The sequence below is a fragment of the Castanea sativa genome, chromosome 1, assembly GCF_040712315.1.
Source record: "Castanea sativa cultivar Marrone di Chiusa Pesio chromosome 1, ASM4071231v1".
NCBI classification, from domain to species: domain Eukaryota; kingdom Viridiplantae; phylum Streptophyta; class Magnoliopsida; order Fagales; family Fagaceae; genus Castanea; species Castanea sativa.
Window position 1 is genome coordinate 39,802,447 of NC_134013.1, and position 21,356 is coordinate 39,823,802.

Below are 21,356 nucleotides of genomic sequence, written 5' to 3' on the forward strand. Positions count from 1 at the left end.
ATGGCCATGAGGGCTAGGGGGGGAGAGGTATATAAAGGGCAATGAAATAATTATATTAATTATTTTAATTAGTAAATGTAATGACAAGCCTTCCACTCTCTCCTATAGCGCGTAGATACGAGTTTAGACAAAAAAAGGTTGTGAATTTCAGAATTTTGCCTGCTTTAGATTAATGCTGGTAGAGAGTGATTATTACGCGCTGAATATTAGTGAGGGTTATTACTTTCTTCTATGTACCGAGATTACTAGAAGGTCCCTATGATAGAAACCAAATTACCTAAGTAAGTCCTCGGCCTCAATGATTACAGATATTTGGCCTTTTGTCTTCGACACCAAGCAATATTTGTGAGATACAGCCAATAGTCCAATAGCTTCACTCACACATTTCACCGTTCCTCCTGTACTGTGTTTCTTCCTTCTTCTTTCATGGTGATCTTGACCCCTATCATTCTGTGTACATTAGCCATGGATCCTGGTGTGTACGTTTCCATTTCCATTAGCTTATTTTCATTCATTTATTTTAGCAGCAGTAAACTCTTATGAATTGTGATTTATCACACATGTGAGTATAATAATTATGGAATATTTTTTTTATAGAGAATTTTAATTTATGACGTCCGCTTTTAATAATAATTTTTTATCATCAGATCAAGACATCAATAATGTTTTAGTGTAAGCAGAAATTGAATCTCAAATCTCTTATACAATTATGATAATTGTGGATTTAAATAGTAGTAAACTCCATTATTACATGGATGGTAGGATTTAAATGGGTTTGGGGCAATGACTACACTTGTGCAATCGTGAATTCTTTTATATATATATATATATATATAAAATAAAAGTAATGTTACATGTATAATATTTTCTTAATTTGTAAATACAAAACCTTTTGAAATTACAAACTATTAATTTTTACATAAATGCATAATTGATATCACTTTTTTTTCTATAATTCACAACTTATGAATTCAATATAATTGTAAAAATTTTGTATATTGATTTATTGAGTAAAAATGTGGCATGCATTTCAACCTATTGATGAATTGATTTTCATCTACTTGTTTCATTTATCGTTTAAAAATGCTATTATACTTTAAAGAAATTGTAATTTTAGAAAAGTATACATTCTCAAAGTCTTTTTAGGGCAACACAAAAACCTTAATTAATAGTTAATTTTTTTTATACAAGATAGAATTCTACTCTAGCCTAATCTAAAGTGTATATGTGTGTTAAGCTCTCTTCTAAAGAGTTGAACTTCGGCCCTTACCGTCCATACTTTACAAGCACTTATACTTGTGGAGTGGCCATCACACCAATGATGTACGGTGATATAGCTAATTTTGAATAGGATTAGCTTTATATCCATTAATTGACATTTGCTTGCTTCAATTTTTTTTTTTTTTTTTTTTTAAGGGACCTGCTTCAACTTTTTCTGGTTAGCGTAATTGCGTTGAATTTGACTTGTTTTAAATTTAAACGATATTAGAATTGTAAAAATACTATTTTCATCAAGGGCCTCCAAACAAAAATTCATAGTGGGCCACATTAAATAAACCAAGCTGTTGAAAGGAAGGCAAAGTGAATGGCTTGACTTCACAAAGAAGCTTAGGAATACATGTCAGTAACGTATTCTCATGTAACTTTTTTTTTTGGTTAGGAAAGGAATATCCCAAGCAATAAATTTAACGTTTTTCAAAGTGAGTTTTGTTTCTCATTCATGCCTTGCACACAATTACTCAAAGAATATGTAACATATAATCCCAGTAGATAGACATATGTGACATAATAAACCAATTAATCATATAACAGTAGATATAGCCATTTAATATAACCTCAAATGCATCTTAAAATCGCTTTTAATGTTGAGGTTAATTATTTATTGGTATCTCTTAAAAAAGTTTGATTCAGATTGCCCTCGTTTGCTTGAAATGTGTATGTATATATATGTTAAAATCTCCTCGTTTATTAATTGAAAAACAAGTTATTTTAATTTTTTGGTTAAGTTGGAAAAACGTGTCTTGCTCACAAGTACAACAATGACTTTGAGTGTGAGTGGGTTTCACGGCGTACAAAGCGCGTGCACTCTCTGTCTATATATTATTATTATTATTTTTTGATAGGGAGTCTATATATTATTAATAATATTCCTTTCCAACATCGATCGATCTTTCACACATACATTATTATACATAGAGAGAGGAAAGTGAGTGAGAGAAATTGATTGGTTTAGCCAGCTTGACTAGGTTGGCATGAATGAATAGCAGCACCTACTCTGGACACATGGCACTCCAGTTGAGGTGCAAACCAAACTAAGACCGTACACGCAAATACAATCCCTCCCTTTTTTTGGCGTGCGTATGGATTGTATTTTTTAATTTTATACAATCCATTGTGTTGTGTACCCAAAGCTTTGGCCTTTCAATTTTTATTACTATAACAAAACTCTAGGACTAGTCTAGGATCTTGAATCTTCTTCTTCTTGCTTGCTTTTTTTTTTCTTCTTCTGAATAATTAAGGAGAGGGATCCATTTAGTTATATTTTATAAACTATGAAATCTGCAATATGTGTCTTTTTATATTTAATTAAAACCTTGAGATTCCTTTTGTAGGGCATGAATGAAGCAAACTAATAATAGAAAAGCCTTCGAATATGTCTACCTAAATAGTATATATTAGCAACAAACTGCAATACCTTTAATTGGCACCTCGGATGTTCTTCAAAGACATCGAGATTTTTTTTTTCTATTTTAATACTTGTGTCTGTGTGTCAGTCTAACGGTATAAGGCATTAAAACACCGGAGTTAGATTGAACATGTCTCACTCATATAATAATAATAATCATAATTTGCTTTTAATCTTCAAGATACAACAGTGGAAGAGCTAGTTTTATCAAGGAAACACAAGATATTAGTGTCATTGCAACGATTAACCTTTTTGGATTAGGGATCGGTAACATATTCCTAGTGTAGACTATATATAGAGACTCTAGTAAATTTTTTGTGCATGCCACATGAAATAAAAGTAAAATTTCTTTTATGGGTCTTACGAGTCGAGTCTGTTTGAGATATTTCGAATTTAATTGTGTGTCACTATTAAAAGGAACTTAAATTAGGCATGTGTTTGCCGCAGGCTAGGGACTTGAAAACGAATTAGAAAAAAACACTTCATTGTAATTATTTGTGAAAACGATTGGATCAAGCCACCCCTTTTGCGAATTGGTAGATATTCACAACTAGCATATAAAATAAATAATAAGAACAATAAAGAGTGTTCAATTTAATTCTAGAAGCCGCATTCTTATCAAGGAGCCAAATGTGGAGGTGAACGATCCACTATTTCCTCACCCACTTTTTTCCCCCCACTCTTTCCTTTTCCTAGCTAATGGCCTTGAAAGCACCTTTCTAGCTGGGCCATGATCACCTTAAAGCTAAACAAACATTTATTTCTGTGGGGGGATCCAAAGACTAGTCACACCTAGCTGTTACTCACACTCATGGGCAAATTCCACAAAGCTTGATTGTTTTGAGTTATATGATATGATGATTTAATCATGTAATAAATAAATAAATATATATATTGCCAAATTTCAATGATTGAGAGAGTTATATGTATAAATTATATTATATATTTTGTAATGGATTTTCTATCATTGACACTTTCTTTTGTTAATCATGCTAGTATAAGTAGGGACAATCTTGATGATAATTGAATGACTCTTTTCGTGATCTATCCTATTATTAGTTTTCATTTGGCATTTTTCACAAAGTAAAGTACATCATATATCATAGAATGCACTTCTTAATTTAACTATCTTGGTTATTTTTGGTAAAAGATATAGAATTGTGATTGGGGATGTTCGGATGGGGTTTTTTCCTCCATAAATCTACTATTTCAATTATATATTTAGTTTGGTCCATTAGAATTACTTGATTTTTTTTTTCTGTAAAAAAATAACTGGATTCAAATCAACGAAAAAAAGAGAGAGGTTTGATTAGAGTAGAAATAAAATAACAACATGCAGACAATTTAAAAACAATAAAAATTTAAACTAAAGTTGATCTCCATTTGCTGCTTTTATTAACTAAAGTTTACTTCTACTAGTTTACTAAACAACTGAACAACTGAACAAAAAAACAAAAAAAATACTAAACAACTGAACAAGAAAGCAAGCCGGTCAACATCGATCAATTTCTACTTTTTAAAATTAAATAAACAAACAAATAATTTGGAGGTCTCACATTTTTTTTGATCCAAAACTGTAGGTTACCATTACTTATTTGTTTATGTTAAAGTGTGTAAAAGTATAGATATCCCAAAAAAAAAAGAAGAAGATTTTTTTAATGAAAAAAGACAATCCAATTAATGAGTGTCTCGGAACATTTGTTAAGGCTGAATTTTATAAATTATAATGCGGCCGATTGCCTTTTTATAAAGGATCAAGCCACTTTCAATTAAAAATATTTGTTTATTAATTTTTGTTACTTCGTAAAAGTATAAAATTCATATTTAAAACCTCTTTAACGAGTGCACAATGACACCCATTAAATTAGTGATAATAAGTAAAAAGAAAAAGGAGGTGCATGGATAGACTAGAAACAGAACTCACATGGGGGTATTTCCTCTTTGATGTACCATTTTCTTTTGAATTCTAGAGTTCATTTCTTATTTTCTTAAGAAGAAGAAGAAGAAGGATTTGATGGTACGTAGTAGAAACTTATAATGTGAGATGAGTAAACCATGATAAAACTTAAATTGATATCCATCCCCCTTCCTTTATATATATATATATATATATATATATATATATATATATATATGTATGTGTATGTGTGTTTATCAAAAAAAAAAAACTTAAATTGATGTCCATTGCCTGGTATGCCCTCTTTTTGTAATTAAAGTATATATACATAATTAAGAAAAGCAAGGCCATCAATTCAAGATCAGAAGGGCACTCTATGTTTAGTACATCTTTTAATAAATCACTTTGATGGCTCACTTTTTTGGTCTATTGCTTTAAGTACAAGTGCGGAACAAAGTGTGAGAGTTATATTCAAATGGAACACTCTTATGTAGTCATGTTGGGGCTGGTAGTGGTATCCACTACTTCCGAGGGTTGGCTTGGGAGTATTCCAGTTTATATGCCAAAACCTTAATGATGAGTTTATGTTCTTTAAAAAGCGAACAAAGATTCCTGCCAGACCTTACTTGCCTTACAACCTATCCAAGACATCCAAATTAACAAGTGTAACTTCCATACTCGATGATTGTCTGGTCGTACAGTTACAACAACTCATTCGGTGTACAACATTCTTAATCAACCGTACTTTCCTAAATTTCATGGCTAGACTTATTGACCTCGCGCAGAAAGAAATTCAGAACCATAATATTTGAGTTACGTTTAAATTCATAATGTTAAAATAGTTAGGGGGTGTTGGGGAGAGTAGTTTAAGTTATATTGTTTGGGTATTTTTGATATATATGTGAGTAAAAAAATATGTAAAAATGTGTGTAATGTTGTTTAAAATGTATGAAAATATGTTTAAACATGCTTGCCAAACACCATCTTAAGGTCTGTTTTGTACATATGTTTAAACACATGTTTTCAATTTTTAAATAACATTACATGTATTTTCATACATTTTTTTACCTACATATATTTTCATAAAACTACAAATAACGTTACTAGAACAACGTTACTAAACAACTTTATGTAGTTTTCATTTTATAAATATTATAAATCAATAATTATCCTCTAAAAGTGATTTACTAACAAATAAAAATATCTTATCTTACTTACTTCTCATAATCAACTCATTAACTAAAATTTCAACAATGGAAATTCTCAAAATATATACTTCAATATATAGCTAAAAAAAAACCTCCTCAAAAAATAGAATGGATAAAAAAAAATTACAAGAAGAAGGAATAAATAAATCGAACATTTCATAGGGTAAACTTCCCTATGCTTAGGAATAATGGTCTCAATTCAGTCCTAAACTAACATATGCTTGGTAATGCATAGTGAAAATTTCAAAATTTTTATTAGAATTGAAGAATTCAAATGTCCTAAATATTAGGTATACTTAGGAGTGCACAACCAACCCAATCCAACCCAAACTATTGAGTTGGGTTAGTTTTTAGGGGTTGGTAGGTTGGGTTGTAAACTGTATTACAGTGGGTCGTGTTGGATTCGGGTGATAAAATTCACAAATCTGTCTAACTCAACCCGACCTACCTATATTTAATATATATTTAAAAATATATTATTCAATTTTGTTATTTACTTGTTTGCCATCTTCCTAAATAAAATCCAAACTCTAAGTTTTCTTCATGTAGTTCGTGTTGTTTTGGTGTTATGCTCAAGATTATTTGGTTATAAATTTGCTCTTATTTGTGATGTTGTTGTTCTAATGCTCAATTTAATAATAATAATAATAATAATAATAACAATAAAATTTTAAAAATTATTGTCCAACCCAATCTACATGGGTTGGGTTGGATTGGATTTTTTTTAACCCACCATGGTGAGTTGGGTTGAAAAAACTCCACAACCTAACCCATGCACACTTCTAGGTATATTAAATAATCTTTACAATTAAGGTATATTAAATAATCTTTACAATTATAGTTGTGTGGAGTCCGAGGACTAAGTAGTCTTAATCAAGAAATAATCTTCATTACCCAAGCTAAGGAGGCAAAACAAATTTCGAGAACTCCATTCATCGGAGGAGTGTAGGAGAATTAGGACAATTGTTATCCCTCAAAGGCCCAAGGAGAGGAGAAAAGAAGACAGTGAGGACAAAGATTGTGGGAGGAAGCTTCCTGAAGGGTATACCTCTCACCTCCGCATTCAATGCCCTCCACCAACCTTATCAGTTGCATTAATGTGGAACTGACCTCTGAACAGTAACTTCATAGCTAACATCTCCTTCTACCACCTTCAGTAAAGTCTTGATGAGACAAGTATCTTGAGAAATACCTGGGGACGTACAGGTGGAGAGCTGAGATGCATGGAGAAAAGTTATAAAAGGAAGGGAATCCACTAGAAAAAGGGGATGAGCATTTTTAGATCCGATAGAATAGGAAAGAGAATAGTGAATAGCCAGGTGTAAAACTTGAATATCTATATACAAGAAATTGATCCTCAGACTTGCCCGAGGAGGTCATTATCCCCAATTGCTATTTTAATTACGCCTATCTGTTACTCTGGACTCTTCGGCCTTAAACTTGGCCTTAGTTTAGAATTGCACTTGAATTAGTTTCTCATTCTCTTTAAAAATTCTATTGTTTGAGTCTGATTCGAAGGACAATGTACCAATGGTCTAAGTGAGCTTGGGCCTTTATTTTTCGAGTCCTTACAATAGTCATGCTTGTCCACATGGTTGGGTGTATTGTGATATTCTTATATATGGGGTAATTTATTAATATTTTAAGAGTGTGTACGTGCAAGTTAGATTTTTAGGTTGTGTAAGAGAGTGTGTGGCAGATCTAATAGTACATTTAAGTGAAAAGGCCTAAGAACACTAAAAATGAAAACTTTAACACTTTAATGTCAAGAGAAAGAGAGTATAACATGGAAAATAAAGAAGACATGTGAAATACGTGGAAAACCTTTTGACAATGGATGAAAAACCACGGGTGAGCAAGGGGAATGTCCCTTACTCTCTTACGATCTCTATTATGTAAAGAAGAATCAAGGTTTTTGTACAATGGTAATGTTCTTCCCCAAAGAATGCCTTTTTTTCTCTACCTCTTTTTCCTACCCAAACTTTCTAACTTTTTCTCTTCTTTTCTCCTTAGGTCCTTGCCCTAATGGCTTAGTAACATGTTCCTCTTATAGTCCAAGGAATGTTACTAGGTACACGAGGACAAGTGTCAAACCGTGATTCCTCCATTTGAATCTTAAAACAGCTACTGTACTATGTAACGGCTAGAGGAGGGAGAAAGCACGCCAATGTCAGGGTGGTGAAACTGAGGGCGGCTCTGCTACTACATGAGTGGCAAGCCTTGGACAAGGAAAGGGATATCAGGGATGTTAGGAGTGATACACGTGTCTTTAACAGTGATCCAGCATGAGCTTAGCCAATAAGGGGTGTTCTATAGCATTTGACCATGGTAGGTCAGTATCTCCCTTTTGTGCAAGTGCTAGTTGTCTATGTCAGGTGCAAATCTCACTCTTCCCCAAGATGGTCATGTCGTTGGCACGAGCTGAAAATCCCTGTTTCAATCTCCAGAATCCTCATGATGAAACTTTTTTAGAATGGATATCATGGTAAATTTGAACATATAATATGAAATCTTTCTTCTTTTTCTTCTTCTTCTTCTTCTTCTTTTAACAATTTGATAGTCTTGGGACATTTTTGTTAGAAACAAAAAGAAGTGTTAGTTGAACTACAAGATTTTTGGCGTATAATATGTAATGTTAGTATACAATACGTGCATGATGATATATTTTTATATTTTTATTCCTGGAAGGCTGTAACTCCTTTCGTAATTGTCATTATTAAAAAAAAAAAAATTAAGCAATGATCGATGCCGTAAATGTAGCCTATGTTTGGGGTGATCCATATAAATCTAATATTCTTGTCTGCATTCTTTAATATTTTCTTCTGTTAATTTCTATTTTCATTGTTCACATCTCACAGATTTTGTGTTAGGTCTCAAGTTTCCTATCAAGATCTAACATTTGAAATAAAGTAACCTACACGGCAAAAACATCCTATATTATTTGAAACAAATAACAATTAGGTTGCATGCAAAATTGGAAATGGAAAATAAGGACCAAGAAGAGACCATGAGAATTAAAGAAGAAGCCAAGTTGATTTAAAAAGTGTGAATGGCTTTGCATGAGAGGAAGATTCAATCAAAAGGAACAACTAATTTCTATTCTCCCACCTACCATCGTCAATTTTGCTTGACTTATGATTAAAGAGGTTCATTATTTTAGATATTTGAGTCCTAAATTATTGGTGGTCCGGCGAAAGACATGTCCTTAGAGCTTTACTTTCGTGTCATTGTCTTTGTTCTTCCAAGTCTTACGGTAAGCTCAACGTATTTATTAAGTGATCAACTACTTATAATTATTAAACTCATCGTTCGTTTCTAGGACTTTGTTATGTTCTTCCAATCCTCTTGCTCTTTGCTTAACTGATTGGGGCTTTTTATAACTCTGTTTTTCTTTTATTGGTTTCATGATTGCCATGTGGCTTCGCTGTGACGCTGTTTGCGGGTTCTATAGGGGTCCGTCTCAGCCATCGACCACGACCATAGCCTTATCTTGAAGATGACTTCGAATTTCTATCTATAATGCTATAATCATAATTTTCTTCGTATTTAAGGTTTAGTGTGTGTTTGGATACCAATGAAAAATTAAAATTATTTTATTATTCAGCTTATTTTTACTACTATTTATGGCTCCATTACACTTTTTGGTACTATTCATGGGCCATGTTGTACTATTTCAACTAACTTTTACCTTTATTTACAGTACTTTCAACAATAAGTTTTCAATTTCAGCAAAATAAGTAATATCCAAACAGACCATTAATATACTTACATTAATGTTATATGAATAATTATTAAAAATGATCTAGTTTTAGAGGAATAAAAAATGAAAGTAAATTGCTTGCGAGGAACATGGACATTTCTTAACATATCATAAAGAATATAATGTTGGATATATTTCAACAATTTGCTTTTGTAATAGTGTTTCAAATCGTAATGAATATGATGTTGGATATATTTCAACAATTTACTTTTACAATAGTATAAACATGAATGTGGGGGCCCGAGGACCAAGGATGAGGATCAAGGGATGAAGGAGATCCTAGTTAAGGATGAGGGCCGAGGACCAAGGATGAAAATCAAGGGATGAAGGAGATCCTAGTTAAGAATGAGGGTCGAGGACCCGAACACGATGTTGCATGAACAAATACAAAGAGTATACTGGTGGTGTATGGCAGAGAGAAAATATCGGGTTTGAAGGCAGATAGCCTGTGAACTCCGCATTGAATGCTTTGTATCTAGTTTCCTGACTGTATTAAATGAGGAACAATAGCTTCATCAACTGCATTGATGTGGAGGTGACTTGAAAAGTACAAATCACAGCAATGCAGTTTCTTTCCACCACCTTCTACAAGCAATCATACAAGTGTCAACAAAAGCAAATGGTTAGGTGGAAGATAGATGGTTGAAATGACAAGAGCAAGGAGTATAAATAGGGATGAAAGAGTCTAGGAGAGGGGGATGAACATGGCTCTAAGAATAGAGAGAATATTGATATATGAATGTAAAAGATTCCTCCTCGGGAAAACTTGAGAACGAGCATTTCCTATTCCTTGTCACTTTGAGTGGAATCTTGGGACGCAATCGTCCTTTGTTGTTTTGTTCTCTCTCTACAAATTCTTTGTTTTGGGCCTTAAATTATTGGATTCATAGTGGGCTTTTGTTCCGTGCGTGATTTTTTGGTCCTTACAATTGGCGTCGTCTATGGGAACAACAAAGCGGGATGTTCTGTCTTGAGGGTAAATGGCGAGCGCAAGCCAGGATAGGGAAGAATCGGTTGGTTCACAGAGGGAGAACCAATCTTTAAACATGCAGCGGGGAGGTAATAGATTGCGTACCTCAAGTGTAGTAGTGGAGTCGTATCACAGTGATTGTGCAAGAAGAAGTCATTCACACACTTAGGATCATGTTTCTCGTGAGGAAGAGATGCAGAAGATGCAGTCAGAAATAGATCATTTGCGCAAAAGGCTGAAACGAAGACGGAGTAATAGAAGGAGTCCATCCTCTTCATCTAGTGATGGCTCGGAGGTTGGAAAGGGTTGGGATGATCATCATGGGTCCAAATCCCCCCTGGAGAATCCCACTTTGTGTCAACTTACTTGGACAAGTTTAAGAAAGGTGGGGGTAAACGAGTTGGGGGATGGTCATATCAAGGCACGGGGAATGATGCTATGAGTAAGGCCTTGAGGCAAATTTCTAATTCACCTTTTGTAAGAGGATAAACAAGGCAAAGCTCCCTCATAGTTTCTCTCAACCTACTTTTACCATCTATAACGATAGGATTGACCCCGTGGAGCATGTTAGCCATTTTAACCAGAAAATGGCAGTTCATTCAAATAATGAGGATTTGATGTGTAAATTTTTTCCTTCTAGTCTTGGGCCAGTAGCCATGCACTGGTTTAATGCTTTAGAAGAGGGATCTTTAGGATCTTTTGAGGAGCTGACAAAAGCGTTCGGGGCTCGGTTCATAACGTGCAGCAAGGTCCCTAAGCCTTTAGATTCATTATTATCTATGGCAATGAGGGAAGGAGAGACGCTTAAAACTTATTTAGATAGGTATTGAGAAACCTATAATGAGATTGATGGTGATGTTGAAGATGTGGCTGTGAGGACTTTTAAGGTGGGGCTCCCTACTGAACACGATCTGAGAAAGTCGTTGATAATGAAAGCTGTTTTAAATATACGCTAGCTCATGGATCGCATAGATAAGTATAAACGAGTTGAGGAATATCAGATTCAGGGTAAAGGCAAAACAAAGATGTTCCCAGAGAGAAAAGATCCTCGGGGAGGGGGTTATCAAGGCAATCGCCCCAGAAGAGAGCCTCCAGGTCATTCATCGCCGATGGGGTCTCCTTGGGTTAATTCATTGTTCAAAGAGCCGGTGTATCAGATATTGGAGAAAATACGGAACGAACCTTATTTTAGGTGGCCTAATAAAATGAGTGGAGATGCATCCCTGAGAAACCAAAGCCTTTATTGCCATTATCATTAAGATAAGGGGCGTACCATAGAGGAATGTAGGACGTTACAGGATCATTTGAGCCAGCTGGCAATGGCGGGGAAGCTTAATCATTTCCTATGTCAACCGGTGGGACAATTTGAGCATCATGGGGCTGGATCACACCGTGGCAATACTCCTCGGCCAGCGTTAGGCACCATTAACGTCATTTTAGCAAAGCCAAGGGGAGAGCTTGGGGCATCTTCCAGGGTCATGTCCGTGCGGAGTGGTCTTGGAGATGAGGTCGTGGAGACGGGTAACCAAATTGCTAAGAAGGTTAAGTTGTCGGCCATTCCTACCTTAGTTTTCCCTGAGGAGGACAAGGAAGGAACATGCCAACCACATGACGATGCTTTAGTAGTCACTGTTCGAATCAGGGGGTACGATGTGAAACGAGTCCTAGTTGACCAGGGAAGTGGAGCAGAAATTATGTATCCCGATTTGTTTAATGGTTTAAATTTGAAAGCCGAGGACCTTGAAAGGTATGACTCACCGTTGGTAGGCTTTGATGGAAAGCCGGTGATTCCTCAAGGTATGATTAAATTGCCCATACAAGTTGAGAACGAGGAAGTACAAGTTAATTTCATAGTTGTGAAGGCTTATTCACCTTACATGGCCATTTCGGCTAGGCCGTGGCTTCATGCCATGGGTGCGGTCTCGTCAACTTTGCATGTAAAAGTCAAGTATCCCACCCGTGGACGGGCAGGAGTGTTATTAGGACAACTGAGAGTCCGAAGGTAAGGGCAGATCAGAAAGCTCTATAGCAATTAAAGAACCCTACCCAGGGACAAGGTGTCAATATGGGGTGTTAATAGGGGAAGATGAGGAAAGATATTTCCAGGTGGGATCCCATTTGCCCGTTTTGGAAAGGATACAATTGGTAAAGTTTTTGGAGGCCAACATAGATGTTTTTGCTTGGACGATGTATGACGTCCCGGGAGTTGACCCTAATTTTATTTTTCATCAATTAAATGTCAATCCCGAGGCCGTGCCTCGTAAATAGCCTCCTCGGCGTGCGTCTTAGGATCACGTCAAAGTTGTAAAGGTAGAGGTAAACAAGCTGAAACAAGTTGGAGCTATTAAAGAGATCTTTTATCCTGAGTGGCTTGCCAAACTGTGGTAGTAAAAAAGAAGAACGGGAAGTGGAGAGTTTGCGTAGATTTTACTGATCTGAACAAGGTGTGCCCAAAGGACCCTTTCCCCATTCCAAGAATCGATTAGTTGGTAGATGCTACTGTGGGACATCCTCGGATTAGTTTCCTGGATGCTTTCCAAGGTTATCATCAGATACCTTTATCATTATCTGATTAGGAGAAAACAGCTTTCCGTGCCCCTAATGGCAATTATCACTATCGGGTAATGCCTTTCAATCTCAAGAATGTAGGATCTACTTATCAAAGAATGGTGACTTGAATGTTTGAGTCACAGTTAGGGTGAAATATGGAAGCTTATATTGATGATATGGTGATTAAGAGCAGGAGGGAGGAAGATCATTTGGCAGACTTGGAAGAAACGTTCTCAGTCCTGAGAAAGCACATGTATCCCACCCGTGGGTGCAGTCTCATCGACTTTGCATGTAAAGGTCAAGTATCCCACTCGTGGACGGGTAGGAGGTTTACTTGGTTGTCAGTCAGTAGCCAGGCAATGTTTAGTATCTGCGATTATTAGGACAATTGAGAGTCTGGAGGTAAGGGCAGATCAGAAAGCTTTATAGCAATTAAAGAACCCTACCTAGGGACAAGGTGCCAAGATGGGGGAAGATTTGGTTGAAGACCTTGAGACGATGTTAATAGGGGAAGATGAGGAAAGATATTTCTAGGTGGGATCCCATTTGCCCGTTTTGGAAAGGATACAATTGGTAAAGTTTTTAGAGGCCAACATAGATGTTTTTGCTTGGACGACGTATGACGTCCTGGGAGTTGACCCTGATTTTATTTGTCATCAATTAAATGTCAATCCCGAGGTCGTGTCGCATAAACAGCCTCCTCGGCGTGCGTCTCAGGATCACGTTGAAGTTGTAAGGGTAGAGGTAAACAAGCTGAAACAAGCTAGAGCTATTAAAGAGATCTTTTATCCTGAGTGGCTTGTCAATACTGTGGTAGTTAAAAAGAAGAACGGGAAGTGGAGAGTTTGCATAGATTTTACTGATCTGAACAAGGTGTGCTTAAAGGACCCTTTCCCCATTCCAAGAATCGATCCAGTTGGTAGATGCTATCGTGAGACATCCTCAGATGAGTTTCCTAGATACTTTCCAAGGTTATCATCAGATACCTTTATCATTATCTGATCAGGGGAAAACAACTTTCCGTGCCCCCAATGGCAATTATCACTATCAGGTAATGCCTTTCGGTCTCAAGAATACAGGATCTACTTATCAGAGAATGGTGACTCGAATGTTTGAGTCACAGTTAGGGCGAAATATGGAAGCTTATATTGATGATATGGTGATTAAGAGCAGGAGGGAGGAAGATCATTTGGCAGACTTGGAAGATACGTTCTCAGTCCTGAGAAAGCACATGTATCCCACCCGTGGGTGCGGTCTCGTCGAATTTGCATGTAAGGGTCAAGTATCCCACCCGTGGACGGGTAGAAGTGTTACTTGGTAGTCAGTCAGTGGCCAGGCAATGTTTAGTATCTGCGATTATTAGGACAAATGAGAGTTCGGAGGTAAAGGCAAATCAAAAAGCTTTATAGCAATTAAAGAACCCTACCTAGGGACAAGGTGCCAAGATGGGGGAAGATTCGGCTGAAGACCTTGAAAGGGTGTTAATAGGGGAAGATGAGGAAAGATATTTCCAGGTGGGATCCCATCTGCCCGTTTTGGAAAGGATACAATTGGTAAAGTTTTTGGAGGCCAACATAGATGTTTTTGCTTGGACGACGTATGACGTCCTAGGAGTTGACCCTGATTTTATTTGTCATCAATTAAATGTCAATCTCGAGGCCGTGCCGCATAAACAGCCTTTTCGGCGTGCGTCTTAGGATCACGCTGAAGCTGTAAGGGTAGAGGTAAACAAGCTAAAACAAGCTGGAGCTATTAAAGAGATCTTTTATCCTGAGTGGCTTGCCAATACTGTGGTAGTTAAAAAGAAGAACGGGAAGTGGAGAGTTTACGTAGATTTTACTGATCTGAACAAGGTGTGCCCAAAGGACCCTTTCCCCATTCCAAGAATTGATCAGTTGGTAAATGCTACTGTGGGACATCCTCGGATGAGTTTCCTGGATGCTTTCCAAGGTTATCATCAGATACCTTTATCATTATCTGATCAGGAGAAAACAGCTTTCTGTGCCCCCAATGGCAATTATCACTGCCAGGTAATGCCTTTCGGTCTCAAGAATGCAAGATCTACTTATCAGAGAATGGTGACTCGAATGTTTGAGTCACAGTTAGGGCGGAATATGGAAGCTTATATTGATGATATGGTGATTAAGTTCAGGAGGGTGGAAGATCATTTGGCAGACTTGGAAGAAATGTTCTTAGTCCTAAGAAAGCACAAGCTGCATCTGAATGCCTCTAAGTGCTCTTTTGGGGTCAGTTCAGGGAAGTTTCTTGGTTATATGATAATGCATCGAGGGATTGAAGTTAATCCTGACCAGATTAAAGCCATTGTTGGCTTACATCCGCCTCAGAATCCCAAGGAGGTGCAGATGTTGACTGGTATGGCGGTCGCATTAAACAGGTCCCGATCTGCAGACAAGTGTCGTCCTTTTTATCAGCTCTTGCACAAGTGGAAAGATTTTCAATGGACTAAGGAATGTGCCCTGGCCTTTGAAGATCTAAAGCAGTATTTAGCTAGTCCACCGATCTTTCTAGACTTGAGAAGGAAGAGGTGTTGTACGCCTACCTAGTAGTCACAGATTATGCTGCCAGCCTCGTCCTCGTATAGAATGATGATGGAATCCAAAAACCTGTGTATTACATTAGCAAATCTCTACAAGAGTCTGAAATGCGTTACCTAACTTTGGAAAAGGCAGTGTTAGCTATTGTACATGCCACGAGAAAGCTTCCACATTACTTTCAGGCCCACACGGTAGTAGTGCTCACCCAACTTCCGTTACAGGCTCTCTTGAGAAAATCAGATTATACAAGCCAAGTGGCAAAATGGGGAACAAGGCTTGGAGCTTATGATGTCAAGTATATGCCTCAGACAACCATCAAAGGGTAAGGCCCCGTTGATTTTGTGGCGGAGTTCACTGAGGATAACCTTAAGACAGAAGAGATAATCTTAACGGTGACATCTACCTTACCCATCAATGTTTCCCAGTGGGAAGTTTATACGGATGGGGCGTCTAACCAAAAAGGAGCAGGAATTGGGATTGTGTTTATTACTCCCGAGAGGTTGATCATGGAAAAATCATTACGACTGGGTTTCATAGCCACAACAATAAGGCCGAGTATGAGGCTCTTTTGGTAGGAGCTCTAATGGTTAAACAATTAAATAGAGAGGTGGTAGAATTATATTGCAATTCCTGGTTGGTCGTCGGGCAAGTCAATGAGGAGTTCGAAGCTAGGGATGGGAGGATGAAAGGGTATCTCAGTAGGGTGAAGTGTGCTTTAAACAAGTTTAAGAGTTTTGTGGTGAAGCAAATCCCTAGAGGACAAAACGCTCACGCTGATTCATTAGCTATACTTGCCACATCCTTAGGATCGAAGCTTCCGCGAGTGGTGTTGGTAGAGGATATGATAAATTCTAGCCTTGCCAAAATGTCGACAGTTGGTATTCACAGTATTCAGGTTTAACCGAGTTGGATGGATCCTATTATGACCTTTTTAAAACAAGGTATATTGCCCGAAGATAAGACTGAGGCAAGAAAGGTGCACAGGAATGCTTCCCGTTATTGGCTATCCGAGGAGCAAAAGTTATACAAGTGTTCTTATTCGGTTCCATATCTTTTGTGTGTACATCCTGAAGCAGTTAAGCCCATATTAGATGAACTACATGAAGGCATATGTGGGAGTCACATTGGTGGGAGGTCTCTAGCTCATCGGGCTCTAACCCATGGATATTGGTGGCCAAATATGCAGAAAACCTCCCAAGATTACGCAAAAAAAAAAAGTGATTAGTGCCAAAGGTATGCACCAAATATTCATCAACCAGGGGGAGTCTTAAACCCATTGTCCAGCCCATGGCCATTTGCTCGGTGGGGCTTAGACATCGTCGGACCTTTTCCTCGGGCGATTGGTAATCGAAGATGGCTCCTCGTCGGCATAGATTATTTCACTAAGTGGGTAGAAGTCGAACCACTAGCTAACATCAGAGATGTAGATGCAAAGAGATTTATCTGGAAGAATATTGTTACTCGGTTTGGAGTCCAGCATACTTTGATCTTTGATAATGGCCTTCAGTTTAATAGTAAAGCCTTCAGAAGGTATTGTGGGGATTTGGGAATAAGGAATGGGTATTCAACACCAGCTTATCCTCAAGGAAATGGTTAAACCGAGGCCATTAACAAGGTCATCTTGGCCAAGCTGAAGAAGAGGCTAGATGATGCTAAAGGCAAATGGGTAGAAGAGTTGCCTCACGTGCTATGGACCTATCACACTACCCCCCGTAGATCGACTGGTGAGACGCCCTTCTCAATGTCATACGGGATGGAAGCCGTAATCCCTCTAGAGTCAGGATTCCCAACCTTGAAATCTGAACAGTATAGTGTCGAAGGAAATCATCGCATGCTTCTCGATAATCTTGATACTGTTGAGGAAAGAAAAGACGTGGCAAGCGTGAAGATGGCCAACTATCAGCAAAAGCTCAAACAAACATATGACAAGGGGTGAAATTGAGGCCATTAGTACCAGGAGATCTTGTATTAAGAAAGGTAGTGGGGACAGCAAAGAATCCTGCATGGGGTAAATTGGGTCCTAACTGGGAAGGGTCGTATAGAATCACATCTGTAGCAAGTATAGGGGCTTATTACTTGGAAGACTTGGATGAAAATGTAATCCCCCGCCCCTGGAATGTAAATAATCTGCGGCCTTACTATTATTAATAATGTAATATCCTTTTTTGTTGTTGTGTACTTTGCTAATATGTTTTACTTTACCATTCTTTATTGATGTATTGAAGTAATTATTATTACAATAGAATCATCTAAGTGTTAAATTGAACCAAGGCCTTGTTCTGCTCGGGCCACAAGCCAAGGGAAAATTGACACATTGACAAAATCATCTAAGTGTTAAACTGAACCTAGGCCTTGTTCGGCTCCTCGGGCCACAAGCCTGGGGAAAATTAACATGTTGGCAAAATATTCTAAGTGTTAAATTGAACCTAGGCCTTGTTCGGCTCCTCGGACCACAAGCTTAGGGAAAATTAACATGAAGGCAGAAGTTTCTAAGTGTTAAACTGAACCTAAGCCTTGTTTGGCTCCTCGGGTCATCATCTTAGGGAAAAGTAACATGAAGGCAGAAGTTTCTAAGTGTTAAGCTGAATCTAGGCCTTGCTCGGCTCCTCGAGTCATCATCCTAGGGAAAATTAACACGAGGGCAGAATTTTCTAAGTGTTAAATTGGATCTAGGCTTTGTCAGGCTACTCGGATTACAAGTTTAAGGAAAGTTAACATGGTATAGAAGCATCCTAGGAATAAGGCGCAATCATGTCTTAGCTTAATTGTTGGGGGTCATAACCTTGGAGCATAACTAAAAAGCATATTCTGCAAATTCCAAGTCCAATTTTAGGTAAATGTTATGTACTAGTTTGCTTAAATTTTGTAAGTCAATGTATTATTAAAGTTGTGGTAGTACGATAAAGCCCCAAAAATTGATTACTGAGCAAGAGGGACAGGAACGAAATATGTGAAGAGATGAAAATGAAGTTCATAAAATTAAATGTGTGTACAAAACTACTTATAATAATACATAGCGTAAATATTGAATAATAAACTCAAGGGATTATTTTTGTTGTTAAAATTGAGACCGGTACAACACAAAAACAAGGAAACATTAGTTCATTGGCCCAATACAAAAATGTCTTAAAGTTCTTCGAGTTAAAGATTCAAGCAATTGATTGTTTTTCCTTAGCATCTTTTTTCTCGTGCTCTTTGTCTTTTTTCTTCCTTTTCGACTGCACAACCTTGACCACGTCCTCTTTATTCTCCACGACTACCGCATCAGTTATTGGTGGTATGTCTTCTCCTTTTCCTTTGCCCTTAGCGGAAGCGAAGGATGGATTTTGGTCTGGGGGAACTGTGGAAGAAGGAAGAACAGAGCTAGAATCAGGTGGAAGCTTTGGAGGGCTGGGTGCCAGTTGTAAGGTAGAAGGATAGTATACTTTTTCTTGAGCCCGAAGCTCAGACTTAGTAGATACTCCTGTAGCATCCAAGGCCTAGCCCCACACTTCCAGGCAAAATGCATGGGTAACATCCCTAAGCTGGGCATTGAGGCTCTCCGCAGTTTTCTTCATGCCGGCATCATATGCTGCTTGCTTAGCCTCAGCTTTCTCCTAATCTTTGGCTCTAGTTGTTTTTGCGTTTGTTTCAGCTCAACTACTGTAAGAGCTAATCTATTCTGGGCTTTCTTCTGGGCTTCCAGGGCATTAGCCGCTTGTGTTTCATAGCTCTGGAGTGCTGACTCTGCATTCTTATGGGCCTTTTCAACCTTACATAACTGGGTGAGGGTGTCCTTTAGCTTTTTCTTCGCCTCAGTCTGAGCCTTTACTGCAGCCTCCAGACTGTTTTCAGCTTTTCTTGCTATGTCCAAGGAGTGATCTACACACTCCTCGGCCATAAAAGCAGTTTAGACAGCCTACCAAGGACACAAATTGAAAGGAGAACAACGGTGTAAGTGTCACCCATATAGTAATGGAACCATTTATATTAGTATAAAGGTACTGTGTATTACCTTGGCTAAGTCTTGTTTCAAAGACAGGAAAACTTCTCTTTTCTGGAAAGATCTCAATTCAGCCATATCTTCAGGTAAGCATAGTGCTTTCTCCAAGCATTCTACCACCAAACTGGAGCTATCCTTCTTAGGATCTCTTAGGTTGGCATCATCGAGCACTGGATTGCCTGAGCTCAGAGTGAAGATGGGTCTCCAGATTGAAGCCTTTCTAGACTGATCTCCACTTGTATCTTTAGAAGTCCCAACGTGTGCAGGCTTCTTTTGCTGCCCTTTGCTTGCCCGGGTTTCTTTAACGGGTGGCTTGGCGGTCTCGCCTTCATCAGTTCCTATGGAACTTTTTCCTCCCTGACCTCTTTTCCTTTTCTTGTCTGCAACCTCGGCAGGCGAGGTACGCGTCATGGCTGGAGTGGCGGGTCGGGGTGGTACTACTACAGTTGGGGAGGAATCCCCAGCATGGGCTTTTAGCAAAGCGAGGAGATCCGGTTCTTTCTCTTGAAAACCCATATCTCTCAAAGAATGAGTTGCAGAAGTACTAGGAGTGTCTGCATGATAAAGGACTTTGAAATCTTTTTCTGTCACCTCAGGATGAATGGGCTCGGGTGCAGTCTCTTTTTCCTCGTCCTTAGAAGAAATGGGAGGTTCCTGGGAATAAAGGAGTCGGGGAGCTAAAGGCGCTGGAAGTTGGGCATCTTGGGTCCCCTCTAGAGGAGGCTCAGTCAATAGGAATCCTAGTACGGCCACGTCAATTTTTGCCAAACGCAAATCTTTGGCTCTAATAACATTTTTGGGCTCTGAAAACGCTTAGTAGATGGCTTGTAGCTGAGAATAACGTGTGCCGCTTTGAGCTGTCCGTCTGTATGCAAGAATATCTCCGACCTAAGGATTCGGTTTAGGTCTTGGAAGTTTACCAAATGTTTAGCTGGAGCAGTGTGATATTCGTCTGCCACAAAGGGTGAATACCGTTAATGAGGCTTATTGAATACAAAATCATTATGTAAAAAAAAAAAATGATTAAAAATCCCAAGTCTTGCTTCGGTCATCAGGAACCCTACCTAGCTCCCCTTCTTGGGTAGGGCAATTTAATCCGTCGTACCAATTCCCCGATACGATAAGGAAATCCTCATCCATGCCCTTGCTCGAATTAGGCAGACAGGAGATTAGCCTAACGACGGGAACCCTACACTTCATATAGTACTTAGTTTTCTCTCCTTTTTGGCAGTTGTACACCTAATTTATGTCGTGCCAGGAAAGGTTAGTCCCCATCTTACGGTTTATGGCATCCATACACCCCAAATACCTAAAGATGTTTGGGGAACATTGGATTGGGGTTAATCTATAGTTTAAAAGGAAGTCTCGGGTTACCCTTCCCATAGGAATTTCCATCCCACCTTTAATAAAGGTGATCTTTGGAATTACCACAGACTCGGGAGGCCGTGGTAGGACTAACCACTCTCCCTCCTCACAGTGTCGAATTTCAACATTGTCAAGGATTCTATATTGGGCCTTAAAAATTTCCCTCGCCTCATAAGTATTTACTAACTTAGCATATCTACCCATTAAATTTTATGGAAAGAATAAAGAAAAAATAATCAACAAAGAACGAGAAAACTAACACATCTTTAAATGAATGCTAAAATTGCTCCTCGGGAGGTTCCTTTCCTTCAAAATGCTCAAAATGAACCTTAGCCATCCCCAGGTCTTACTTATATAGAGGTAAAAATGCGTGGTAACTTCCC

The 21,356-nt window shown here is 38.1% G+C and overlaps 1 protein-coding gene across 1 annotated transcript; it reads left to right on the plus strand.

Annotated features, from left to right (window-relative positions):
• The first annotated feature begins 11,840 nt into the window (after nucleotides 1–11,840).
• Nucleotides 11,841–15,635, plus strand: LOC142626848 (uncharacterized). The gene is made up of 4 exons (XM_075800559.1): nucleotides 11,841–12,523; nucleotides 13,265–13,373; nucleotides 14,078–14,342; nucleotides 14,869–15,635. Exons 1-4 carry the CDS (start codon nucleotides 11,841–11,843, stop codon nucleotides 15,633–15,635), a joined length of 1,824 nt encoding a protein of 607 aa, XP_075656674.1.
• The last annotated feature ends 5,721 nt before the right edge of the window (nucleotides 15,636–21,356 follow it).